At 32.8% G+C, this 12,615-nt stretch overlaps 1 protein-coding gene across 1 annotated transcript; it reads left to right on the top strand.

Moving 5' to 3' along the window:
* The first annotated feature begins 997 nt into the window (after positions 1 to 997).
* LOC131635695 (F-box/LRR-repeat protein 13-like) lies at positions 998 to 3,720 on the top strand. The gene is made up of 3 exons (XM_058906334.1): positions 998 to 1,154; positions 1,489 to 2,374; positions 3,302 to 3,720. The coding sequence occupies exon 2, from the start codon at positions 1,510 to 1,512 to the stop codon at positions 2,341 to 2,343; it is 834 nt and encodes a 277-aa protein (XP_058762317.1). The 5' UTR covers positions 998 to 1,154; positions 1,489 to 1,509; the 3' UTR covers positions 2,344 to 2,374; positions 3,302 to 3,720.
* The last annotated feature ends 8,895 nt before the right edge of the window (positions 3,721 to 12,615 follow it).

Raw genomic sequence — 12,615 nt, 5'->3', positions numbered from 1 at the left:
TGAGGATACTGGGTCACTGGTTTATCGGTCGAACCACTGGGTCACTGGTCGAACTGCACGACCAAACCGGATTAAACCGGATAACTCGGTTGAATAGACCTGTCATTATATAGGTATAAAACCGGTCGAACCGGATGATTCAGTCTCTAAAAAAATATAACTAGCTTTTAAATTTTTTAAAAATATCATATCATAAATTCACATTTTCATAACTTAAATTCAAATTTTAAACAAAGGTATCACACATAACAAAATAGTAAAAAATTACAAAGTCTAATTGCAAACAAAGTCTAATTACAACATAATCTAAACAAAGTCTAATTACAACATAATCTAATTGAATAGTTTATAACAAAATAACTCCAATGTGTACCAAATTTAATTCAAAATAGAATCCTCCTAAAAAGAAAATCAAATAAAATTCAATATGTTTATGCTATTTAAGAAAATTTATTAGCAAAGATAACAAATAGACAATAAAGTTTTTAATTTGTCACTAACGAAAAAAACTATGTGAGAATGCTATTTAAGTAATACGCTACTAAATATATTTAAAAAAAAGTTTAAAAAAAAAATTTAAAAGAAATGTTAAAAAAAAAGTTTTAAAAAAAAGTTTAAAAAAAAGTTTAAAAAAAAAGCAATTAAACCGCCGGCTTTTCAGTTTTATCGATTTCCACCGGTTTTATTGAATCAGACCGGTTACCTGGCCGGTTCCCGGTTCGACTGGTCCGATCGGTCGGTCCGGTTTTTAAAACACTAATTAGAATCCTATAATTATTGGATTTTGTAAAGAACGCATCTAGTATAATTTGTAAATTGTCAATTCATTATAGTTGATTAATTTTTAACACAAATATAAAGTGTTTTGGGAGACATATCTACTGAAGCAATAAACATAAATATAATTTCGTTGTCTCATAGTATTATGGGGTGGATTGAAATTTTCTCAAGATTATAATTTAAATAGTAATAGAAAATAGAAATATCTTCACTCAAACCTTTATATTTGTTCATGTAAGAAAACTAATAAAAAAATATTAATAAACACAGAAACCAGCGCCATTCTCATCACCGCCGTCCATCGTCGTCAATCATCAACGCCACTCAGCCATAGCTCAGAAATCATCGATTCACAATTCCGTTCGACTCATTAGGTATTTTCTTTTCACCTCTTATTACACTCGTTCTTCAATACCTAACTGTTTCACGCTTTTAAGATTTTCAATTGGAATTTCACATCTATATTTCAAATCCAACATTTCATGTTTTCGCTCAGTTTTAGAAGGAATTTCACCACCGCGCCATGCATATGATGTTTCTGCATAATTATCAACTGAGCTGGCTTGAAGCCGAAAATATTTTATAGATGTGTCATTCATTAGCTTTTTTCATAAGCTTTTTCTTACAAGTGATATGTCAATTGATAAACCCAAATTAATAAATTAATAAATTTGAAGAAGCTATAAATATTGCTTTTGATCCTTGTAGAAGTAAATCGGACGAGGCAGAATGAGCGATAGGCTGAGGATGAAGATGCACAGCCTCGATGACTTGCCCAATGAGATTCTGCTTCATATACTGTCATATCTTAAGATAAAAGATGTTGTTAAGACTAGTGTTTTGTCGAAACGGTGGAGGAATCTCTGGAAACACCTCCGCCATCTTAAATTGGATACCTATGAATTTAGTAAGCCAAGTTTTTTCTCTGAATGTGTGTCGGAGGTTGTTGCATCTCGTGGTATGGGCGATTATCCTTTACGTAGTCTGGAATTCAAACGTCATGGAGCTTTTCGATACGAGATTTTCACTGGTCTGATAAACCATGCTATGTCGAATGGTCTTCAGCAGCTGAACATAGGCGTCCCGAGCAATATTGGGTTGCCGTATTCTATTTTTTCTTGTCATTCATTGACCTCTATTTATATTTCTGTTTCAAGGTATGATATCAAAAAGAGAACCAGGCTGCCTAAGCTTCTTGATCTTCCGGGATTAAGAAGTTTGCGTCTTGAATTTGTTGGGATTCAGGCTGATGATAGTGGTCGTGCTGAACCCTTCTCGACGTGTACTAAGTTAACTGATCTGAACATTGATGAGTGTTTCTTAGTTTATCCTAGAGCTGTCTCCAAAGATAGCGAAGGAGTTCTCAATATAAACAATGCTACACTTTCCAATTTGACCATTAAGGATATTTTAACTCTTAAAACTATGAAACAGGAACCAGCTTACAAATATGTGATACATACGCCAAAACTCGTTTCTTTTACTGTAAATGGTTCTCCTTTCCGGGCATCGTCTGTACCAAAGAGGGTGAAGGTTGAGCTTCAGTCTTCCTCAATGATGTAAAATCAATACAATCGCCTCCAGATCTCTTCAGGTAACATGATGATAAGAGTGTTCCCTTTCTCTTGTCATACCATTGAATGTTTTGTATGTGTTTTCTGCTTCTGATTCTCAGTTATTGAAGTTACTAACGATATTTTGTTACCAATGTGAGCAAGGTCGTTATTATCTTCTTTTTAACCATTTCAAACTATTTTTTCAATGCACAACAAGTCATCCCTAGAATATTTTTTAAAAAAAATCAATAACCTCAGTTTTTTTAGCATTGCAAGTCTTCACTTTTTTAGAACAAGTTTTCACGCAGAACTAGAATTTTTTAACAGTTGCTTTGCTACCATAAATTGATGAAGGCAATTTGCAAGCTAAATTCTTAGAAGTAAATTCCTGTAAGTGAATTAGTGCTTGTTTCTTTCTTTGTTTCTTTCATCCCTGCTTCCCTTGTTTGTCTTGTTGAGTTGCACATGGATACATTCTGAACACTTTGTTATATTCCTTTTTTGATATATGTTTTGTGATGTGTTTCTGATATATGTTTTGAGTGCTCTTGTTTTTAAAAATAATTATATGATTCCTACCTAAACTTCAAGAACTATTTAAGTAGTCAAAACGGATTAGGAGTAGAAAACATCAGGCTAGAACACAATTATTTGCTATTAAAGTATTCATGATCATGGTAGTCAGAATTGCGCTCCTGCTTGTAGGATCGCCCAATTCTACGATTCTGCTAAGCCTTGCGATTCTGCTGAGGGAAAATTCGATGGCAATCTTACTAAAATACGAGTTTTTTCCTCAGCAGAATCGGACTATCCTACGATCAGGATCGCGATTTTGACTACCATGGCTGTAGGGATATAATTGATTGCAAGAATAGGTTTCATTTGTTTTCATGCAGTAATATCAGGTGTTGTTATGATAAAATGATGTCCCTATTATTCATATATTTGGTGTTGACATGCTGCAGGTGACAGAAAAGTGGTTTTTCATTATCCTAAAGCTTATTGCTCTCCCGGTCCTATTTATAAGAGAAAGTTGATTTTTCAAATTCATTGAATAATCAATGTATCTGGTTCATTATACAAGTCTAGATAAATTAATTATTCAATATATCTAAAAAGTAAATTTTCTCTTATCAATAGGACTTAGGACCAGAGGTAGTAATTGAATATTGAGCAGAGCAGTGCATCTGATCTATTACTGGGAGGACTCACTGTCGATCAAACTTATAGTGATTAGTAGTATATATTCATGTTAGTGTTCAGTAAATGTCTTCAATTAAAAGGATGCATTGGTGTATTTATGTTATTAGTTGATTAATGTTTTTCTTGCGAAAAGTGTAAGAACAGATTCATTTATTTTGTATATTTGGTCTATTATCAGTAACTAAGACACACATAGTCAACACAAAGGGAAAGACTAATGAGGATTCACTAGCTTGCTTTAGCATACCTCTCAGAAATTATAGATTATTCTTCGTTAACTTTTTAAATGAATATATAATCATATTTATTAAAATCAATTCTTGGGCTTAAATATATTTAGTTTAAAAAAATACTTGTTGATTTTGGGTCCCCAAATTATTTTTAGTCAACACTCTTAATTCTTGTTTAATTCTAACATGTGACTAATGAAAGGTTGAGTTTTTAAGTGACGTATAAGGTTCCTGATTTTGTAACTAATTTTATAAATTGTTGATAATTAAATAATATTAAATGTGATTACTAGGTTGTTGTAATACCCACATTTTTCTAATTATGAGTACCACCTAATGGTTTGTGATTTGGTAGTAAAGTAATTAGAATTGTAGTCATAACTAGAGGCATTGTGATTTGGTAGTAAAGTAATTAGAAATGTAGTCATAACTAGAGGCAATGGCATGATTAGGAATTGGAAATTAAGTGCAAGGGCAATTGGGGATTTTTGTTAGGCAAGTATAAAACCCCATTCCATGAATCTCCCCACACTTTTGCTTCATTTCTTCTTACTTCACAACAAGAATTTTGAGGGAGTGGAGAGCAAGAGAAGAGAGTGAGGCGAGCTAGGGAAGGGAGAGAGGAGGAAGGTCTTGCTTGATCAACTTGTAATAATTCAATTGCATGTTAATGTTTTGAATCCTTGAAGAAGAATCGAGGTTAAATTGTGTGTAGGGGTGTACATGAGTCGATTTGGGTTGAATTTAGCCTAAATCATAACTCGACCCATACATTATATATTGATTTGGGTGAGGTAAAATCACCCACAATAATTGGATCGGTTTGGGTAAAACCATAAAGTTGTGGGTTGGATTGGGTTACCCAATTTTCTTTCTTCCTTCTATAATTATTAATGATGTGTCACATTTTTTCTTAATAAATAGTTTGACATATTACCTCTATTTTTTTAAACATCAAATGTCTATAGGCACGATAAGATTCATCATAAACATATTTGCAAAATTCAAAGTTACATTACAATAATATCTAGAGTTGCATAAAATACTTGTAACTTACAAGAATTAGCATCAAAATAATCAAAATGCGGCATCCTATATAAGTTAAAATAATTATTTATAAAATAAAAGATGTTCAAAAGATTGAAATAGAAGCAACCAAGATTAAAAACATCAAAGTCATCACTTATATAATTACAAAAAAGAGCCAAAAAATTGTCACTCAAAAATCCATGGGTTTTGTGGGTTGGATGTGGGTTTACCCATAACTCAATTATTTTGAAATGAGTTTTCATTTTTGAAAACCATATTCACCCAATAACCCAACCCAACCCACTTTTTTGGGCCGATTTGAATGGATTTTGTTGGGTCTGTTGGGTTTATTCAACCTGTGTACAACCCTAGTTGTGTAGATCATCAAGAGTCACTACCATTATCATCTAATCAAGGATGTATTAACTATTGTATTAATACATGCTTTAGGAAATTAGATGATATCACATAAGAGTGAGTGGGGTGATATGTTCTCAAATAATTTTTTTTTCTTATAAGGAGTTTAGATATGAAAACTTGATTGGATTATAAGTTATACCTAAAGAGAACTTGACTATCCAATATTGAGTATTGATTATGGATGTAAGAGTGAAAAAGTGAGCGAAGAGAAGAAGTCATATGAGATCTCCATGAATCAAGTGGTTACATTTGAAGGGTAAAAACAAGGGAGTTTTCAACACAAGATCTTAGAGGGAGGGTTCATACAGCCACAAAAAAGTGCAAATGATATGTCGATAGCTCAAGAGGTTAGAAAAATAGTTAAAGAGGCATTTGGAGAATCAAAAGATTTTGGATTTAAGTGTAAAGAATCATGTTTGTGGAGTGAAAATCTTAAAAGTAAAGAAAATGAAAGTTTTAAAGAATGATATATGTGTAAAAATGTTGAATCTTAGAAAAAGTATAAGTAAGATAAGAAAGAAATCAAGAAGGCGGTGAGTGAAGCAAAAACCTAAATTTTTGACAGAGAACAATCAGAGAGCATCATAGAATATTTTATAAAATAGTAACAATATATAATTTAAAAATATTATCGAATACAATAAAATATTTTAAAAAACTATTTAAAAAAATGTTAAGATAATTCAAAATTAACATCAAAATTTTAAAAATAAAATATGAGGTTGACTTGAGGTAAGAATAGGAGTAAGCTTTTAACCACAAAATAGAAAACTTCAACATCAAAAAAGAGTAAGAAATTGGATAGAAAATCTAAAGTTTTAATATTTTCTTAGGGATAATTATAAATTTTATAAAAAAAAAAAAATTGAGGTTAATTTCGTCAACATAATAAATTATATTCTAAATTATAATTTAGCTTCTCTCTCCTCCGAAAAACTCTAATTCAGGGGAAACAAAAATCACTCTACGAGGGATTATAATCCCTTCATCTTCCCTCTCATCCCCTCCTAAAATATTGAATCAAACACTCTTCATTTTAAATATTCTCTCCCCTTTCCTCCCTTCCCCTCCAAAAACCCCGACCAAATAGACCCTTAATGAGTGACATGATATTTCACCGGACCCTAACATACTTAACATCAGAGAAAGAGACTCAAGTTATTAATAATCAATTTATTTTTTGTCTGGAAAGTCGATCATGAAAGAAATCTATCTAATTCGATGTGTGATGGAGCGATATTAAATAGACGAACAAGACTTGCACTTAGTTTTTATTAACTTGGAGAAGACGTGTGATAGAGTGCGTAGAGAGATTTTGTGAAAAGTTTAATAGAAGAAAGAGGTTAGGGTTGCATATATTCGAGTTATCCAAGATATATATGAGGGGGTGTTGACTAGTATGCATACACAGGGTGGAGAGACAGACAATTTCCCCATTAAAATAAGAGTGAACTGAGGTTCAACCCTAAGCTCTTACCTTTTTACTTTAATGTTGAATGTACTCACAGTACACTTCCAAGAGATAGCTCTAAGATGTATGTTACTTTTTTGCAAATGATCTAGTTCTACTTGAAGAGTCGAATGAGAATTTAATGAGAGGTTGAAGACTTGGAGATGAGCCTTAGAAATATATGATTTTCGCCTAATTAAGGTAAAGTAAGACGAAATATATGAAATGTAAGTTTAGAAAAAAGAGAAGCTCTAACTAAGAGGTGAAAGTTAAAGACTATGTCATACTACGAGCCACGAAATATATATATATATATATTTGATGCGTAATAAAAACAATGGAGAAATAGAAGGAGATGTAAGCTATCAATTTCAAGTTGGATGGATGAAATTGAGGAAAGCCTCAAGGGTTTTATGTGACACAGAAGTAATGTTCAAGCTGAAGGGAAAAACTTATTGGACAATGGTAGGAACTGCGATGTTGTACGCGATAGAATGTTAGGCGGTTAAAAATCAACATGGGAATAAAGTAAGTGTAGCAAAGATAATGATATTGTGTTGGATGTGTGGTAAGACTAAATGGAATAAGGTTGGAAATGACAATATTATAGAGAGTATTGTGGTAGGACCTATGGTAAGAAAAGATGGTGGAAAAAATATTTAGGTGGTTTGATTATGTAGAGAGAAAATATGTAGATTATATTGTAAGAAGAATAGATCACATGGAGATCATTCAAACATCTAGAGGTAGAGAATGGCCTAGAAAAGTTATAATAGAAATTATTACGAAAGATCTTGAGATTAACGAATTAGATAGAAACATGGTCTTGAATAAAACATTATGGCAGAATTTGATTCATGTAGTCGATTTCACTTGGTTAGATAAGATTTAGTTGATGTTGTTGTATTGGAATTAGAATTCAAAACTTATTTTTTAAGTGTTTGAATTCAAGGGTGTGAATATTTCATATAACAGATGAAACATTTTCCTTTACTTTCTTCCATATTTGCTAATTTTGGAATTTAAAATTTAAATAGTCTCAAATTTTCAAAATTGTCACATTCTAAGAAAATTTAGTTTACATTCATGATTGTTTTGAGTAGTCATAACCTTTTTTTACATTATCCACCTTTATATCATGGATAAATATAATTTACCCAACACAATATAGTGAAAAATGCTAGGAAAATCATATTTTGACACCTAAATTTGGGACATCATACAGTATTCTTTGCTCATTTGGAGTGTTTATTATGTATTTTTGAATTTTGTGCAAGTGTATAAAACTAAGTTGTAAGTGAGAGATAGAGATAGTGACATATGGTGTTATATGCGGTGTCGAAAAAATTCGTGTTCAAATAACACCTCTCAAAATGTTAATAAGCACATAGACATGAGACAAAGACATGGATTTACATGTTCAAATTACATAATCAGAATACATGAAGAAGAGTGGATGATTTACACATTTTTTAGTGTAGAATCGGAAATTTGTTAACCAATGGGATAAGTGAAAGGAAAGAAGATTAATAGGTTATATGTAGTGTTTGGATTTTACAATTCGTACACTTACAGAACATATTTTAAATTCACGTATTGGAAATTTTAAGCGACCTCTCAAAATATTTATGGATTAGAAAAGAATAAGTCGTTCAATTTATAAAAAAATTGTATAAATGACCCAAAAGTTGGCGCAACCACCATTCTGCAATGAAATTTGAAAATTATCAAAACACTTGTTAGGTTGAAAATTTTAAAGGCTTTAATACACTTTTGATCCCCCTATTTAAGGTGATTTTGACTTTTGGTCCCCCTATTACAAAATCTAGCTTTCTGGTCCCTCAATTTTAATTTCCTTGAGATTTTTGTGGTCACCCTCCAATTTTGCTTATGTGTCCTCTTTATTTATAACGTGACAGTTTGACTATGGATCCATGTAATCAAGTCAGAATTAAAAAAAAAATAATTAAAAAACATTTTAAATATTTTTTACTAAACATAACAATTTAAAAATGTTATAAATTTAGAAAAACAAAAAGCCTCTTTATGTAATTATGTTCCCCCCCCAGTTCATGGTCTTCTTCACACCTTCAGGTCTCTTCACATATTCAACGTGTTCATGTTAAGAAATTGAAACTCATTATCATCTCCTTCGATTGAAGAACAATAAGATGTCGCAGCAGTCCGTTTTTAGCCATGGAAGTATATCTGCAAATAGTTCGAGGTACGAATGCAAGTGTGGTCTGGATGCTCCATTAATGATGATTTGGACAAATGCGAACCCAAATAGTTGTTTCTATGCATGTGGGATGTATAAGGTAGGTTTAATTTTATGCAATTTATTGCTCTTGCTATGATTTGCAATTTATTCATCTTCATCTCCATTCATGTTTCTAAATTCAAGGCTATAAGAAATGTCGTCACTTTGTTTGGTTGGATGAGGAGATTAATTATAAGGGAAAATAATTAATCTCTATATTATTAAAGAGCTTGAATGAAGAGAATGAGATGGTTAACTCCTACAAATTAAAGGAAAAAGAAATGAAGACGAAAGTGAGTATGTTGAAGAAACAATTGAAGTTCAACTGGATGTTGATTTTTGTTATGTTGTTTGCTTTAGTTGGTTCAACATTGATAAAATAGGTTCGAGGTGACTAGGTTTTAGGTTATGTTGCTATGTTGTTTGCTTTATGTTGTAACAAGTTATCCATGGAGATTGTAATGTGTTTCATGAATAAATGAATGAATGAAGCTGTAGCAATTCAGTTGGTTCAAGTTTTAAACATTGTATGCATTCTGTTGGTTCAAGTTACTGCATTATACTTGAAAATATTTGGACAACACAAGGCATGTAAACATTTCCTACATAATTGTGATTGCATAATTGTTGTAAACATTGTCTGCAATATGTTGGTTCAAGTTACTACATTATGCTAGAAAACATTTGAGCAACACAAGGCATGCATACATTGCCTACATAATTTTGACTACATAATGCTTGTAACATTTGGACAGCATAAGTTATAACATATGACATGTAATGAACATTTGTGCATAATGCTAACATATTACATTGGACAATATCTAGTTTTAACATTAACATAGTCACTTGACAGAAACATAAACAATTGACAGAATCTCTTGACAGAATCACTTGACATTAACCAAACTAAAATACTTAACATTAACCTTGTTTAAATATTAAGATACACATCACAGCCAAAATAAAACTCAAGTCACTACTTGAGTCAAATTGAAACTACTTAAGATACATACATTACATCCAAAATAAAACTTAAGTCACTATAATCCATACATTAGTTATCCTCTTAGTGATGTAATGTTTGATGTCTTCCAATAAAATGATAATCGGTTCATCCCTATGATCCAATATTGCCCTACTGAATGTTTCACACATGTTGTTCACCAGTAAATCATACTTTGTATAACTATTAAAGTGTCATTTTATCCAATGGCATGCAGAGACCTCTAATATATTTTTCCATGCATCTGCAATTAGTGCCTTCATTCTTTGCATTGCCCTCTCCCATGCTAAAATTATAGTTGCCCTAGCAGCTTCCCACATTACCTCTTTTAACTCCAACCCATGATACTTCTTCTTCCAATTGCCATATAAATGCTTTACACAAAATCTCTGCTCCACATTGCCACTAATGTAACATCCCATATTTTCTAAATTTAATTTAATTGGAAATTAAATTATTATTTGGAATTATTCAGTATTTTGTGGAATTATTTGGAAAGAAATATGAGATAGGCTATTGGGCCAAGTGTGGTGTTAGTAAAGAGGGGGTACTATGTTAGTAAAGCCTTTACTAATTAAAATGTTATGTTTCATAAAATAAGGAAAATTGGGAAATGAGGAAAAAGATTCAGAACGTGAAAAATGAGAAGTGGAAGAGAAGAGCTGAGGAACGTAAAGAGGAACCAAAGAGAAAGAGGACCAAAGATCAAGAACTCTTGGCAAAGGTAAGGGGGGACTCTCCGGTTATCATCTATTATCGTGTTCTTAGATAATAATATTGATTAGGGATGTTGTTGAGTCAATTGGATTATATGATAGATTTAGGGATTTAGTCGAATTGTATGATGTTTGATCCCTATGTTTGAATCCATGATACCTATGTTGTTTTGGTCCCAATTGATGCGTGATTGATGTATTATGAGGTGTTTTTCGTGTTGTTTGTGCATTCGATTTCCCTAGGTTCGTACTGGTATGAATTGGGTGTGTTTGGAATGCATAGGATGCTGTTTTCTGCAGGTTGGGGTTTCTGAAATCGCCGGTTCGCGCCGCGTGCACAGGGTTGGCGCCGCGAACAGGTGGGCAGAATGCCAGGAAATTGTGATACGCACAGGTCGCGCCGCGTACCTGTGTTGGCGCCGCGAAGGCGTACTTGTTTTCTCGTTTCGCGCCGCGTGCATAGGTTGGCGCCGCGAACGTGTTTGTGTTGTTCAGGTCGCGCCGCGAACCTTGGTTGCGCCGCGTGCTGTAACGATAGTTATCTCTTGGGAAAGTTAAATGATGTGTAACTTTCGAACCGTAGGTCTGTTTTTAGTGCCGTTTCGGGTACGACGAATCTTATGAGATAGCCTATGTTTTAAATGATGGAATGAGGCGTGAATCCAATTATTTTTTTAATATGATTTTATTTCTTGGTGATTGATGTATTGTACATATATGTGATGAGGTATGTTAAATACATGCTATGTTGAAATATTAATCATGTGACGATCTGTTTAATTGGATGATGTATTGTTGACATATATGATGAAATGTGACAATATATGATGTTGTTTTGAAAACATTACGATGTGAGGATTGTTGAGAACTATATGATGATGATTGATGAATTGTGAATATTAATATGCTGTTAATATTAATATGTTGATTGTGGTGAATGCATGTGAATGATTGAATGATGCTTGGACATGTACATACTTGTTTGTGATGATATTGGTGGGATGAAATGAGACGATGTTAAGCATCGGATCGGTGATGATATCAGTATGTGATATGTGTGCATTCATTCATAAATCATTTACATTGGATCCCGTTGATGAGTGGATCGTTGGTGACTAATTCCCATTGTGCGGAGATTAGTAAGCAGTCATCGTGTGCCCATGGGGGTGTGAGCGATGAGGTTAGTCGTGTGCCCATGTGGGGTGGGAGCGACTTGAAGGGCAGTATCGCAGAGAGAAGTCCTGTGAATATGATTCACGAATTTTGGTACCACATGCATAGTGTCAGTTCATACATATGCATACGTTTATAACATGATTGGAAGTATTCCAGTGTTATAAATATTGATGACGTGTTGGTTGTGTGTTTTGTTGAAATAATGTTGAGTATGCTTATCTGTTTGAAAGATGTGTTTTGTTGACATTTGTGTAAATGATGGATGTTCCTGATAATCTGAATATGATGAATTGGGTGAATAATATAACTATGATGTGTTGTTATTTAAGATGCAATAATATTTGTTAACTGTGATGAGACTCACCCTTACTGTTGACATTTTCAGATTGAGGATAGCTGCTTTCGACTTTGTGAGGATTAGCTCATAAGTCGGTGTATTAGTGTAGTGTCAGGTGTCATGCTCTGATATTGTAACACTGGGGGAACGTTAGATTAGAGTTTTATGATGATACTCTATCGTGTTGTTATTGTATTAGATTATGTGGGATATTGCATAGATGATGTTATGCTTATCCGTATGATGAATTTTCCGCTGTGTAAACATGAGATGTGTATGTATTATGACATATTGTTCCTTAGTGAAAGCATGATAATGAATGTATGATAATTTGTTTTAAACAGAATTGTGGCACCCTTGTTTTCATGTTTTACTCTGAAAATTATTTTATAAATTCCATGTGGGGTTTAGAAGGGTGTTACAATAGTGGTATCAGAGCAGGTCGGTCCGTC

The sequence above is a fragment of the Vicia villosa genome, unplaced genomic scaffold (genome assembly GCF_029867415.1).
Source record: "Vicia villosa cultivar HV-30 ecotype Madison, WI unplaced genomic scaffold, Vvil1.0 ctg.001533F_1_1, whole genome shotgun sequence".
NCBI classification, from domain to species: Eukaryota; Viridiplantae; Streptophyta; class Magnoliopsida; order Fabales; family Fabaceae; genus Vicia; species Vicia villosa.
Note: the sequence above shows the minus strand (reverse complement) of the source record. Positions and strands in the feature narration are given on the sequence as shown.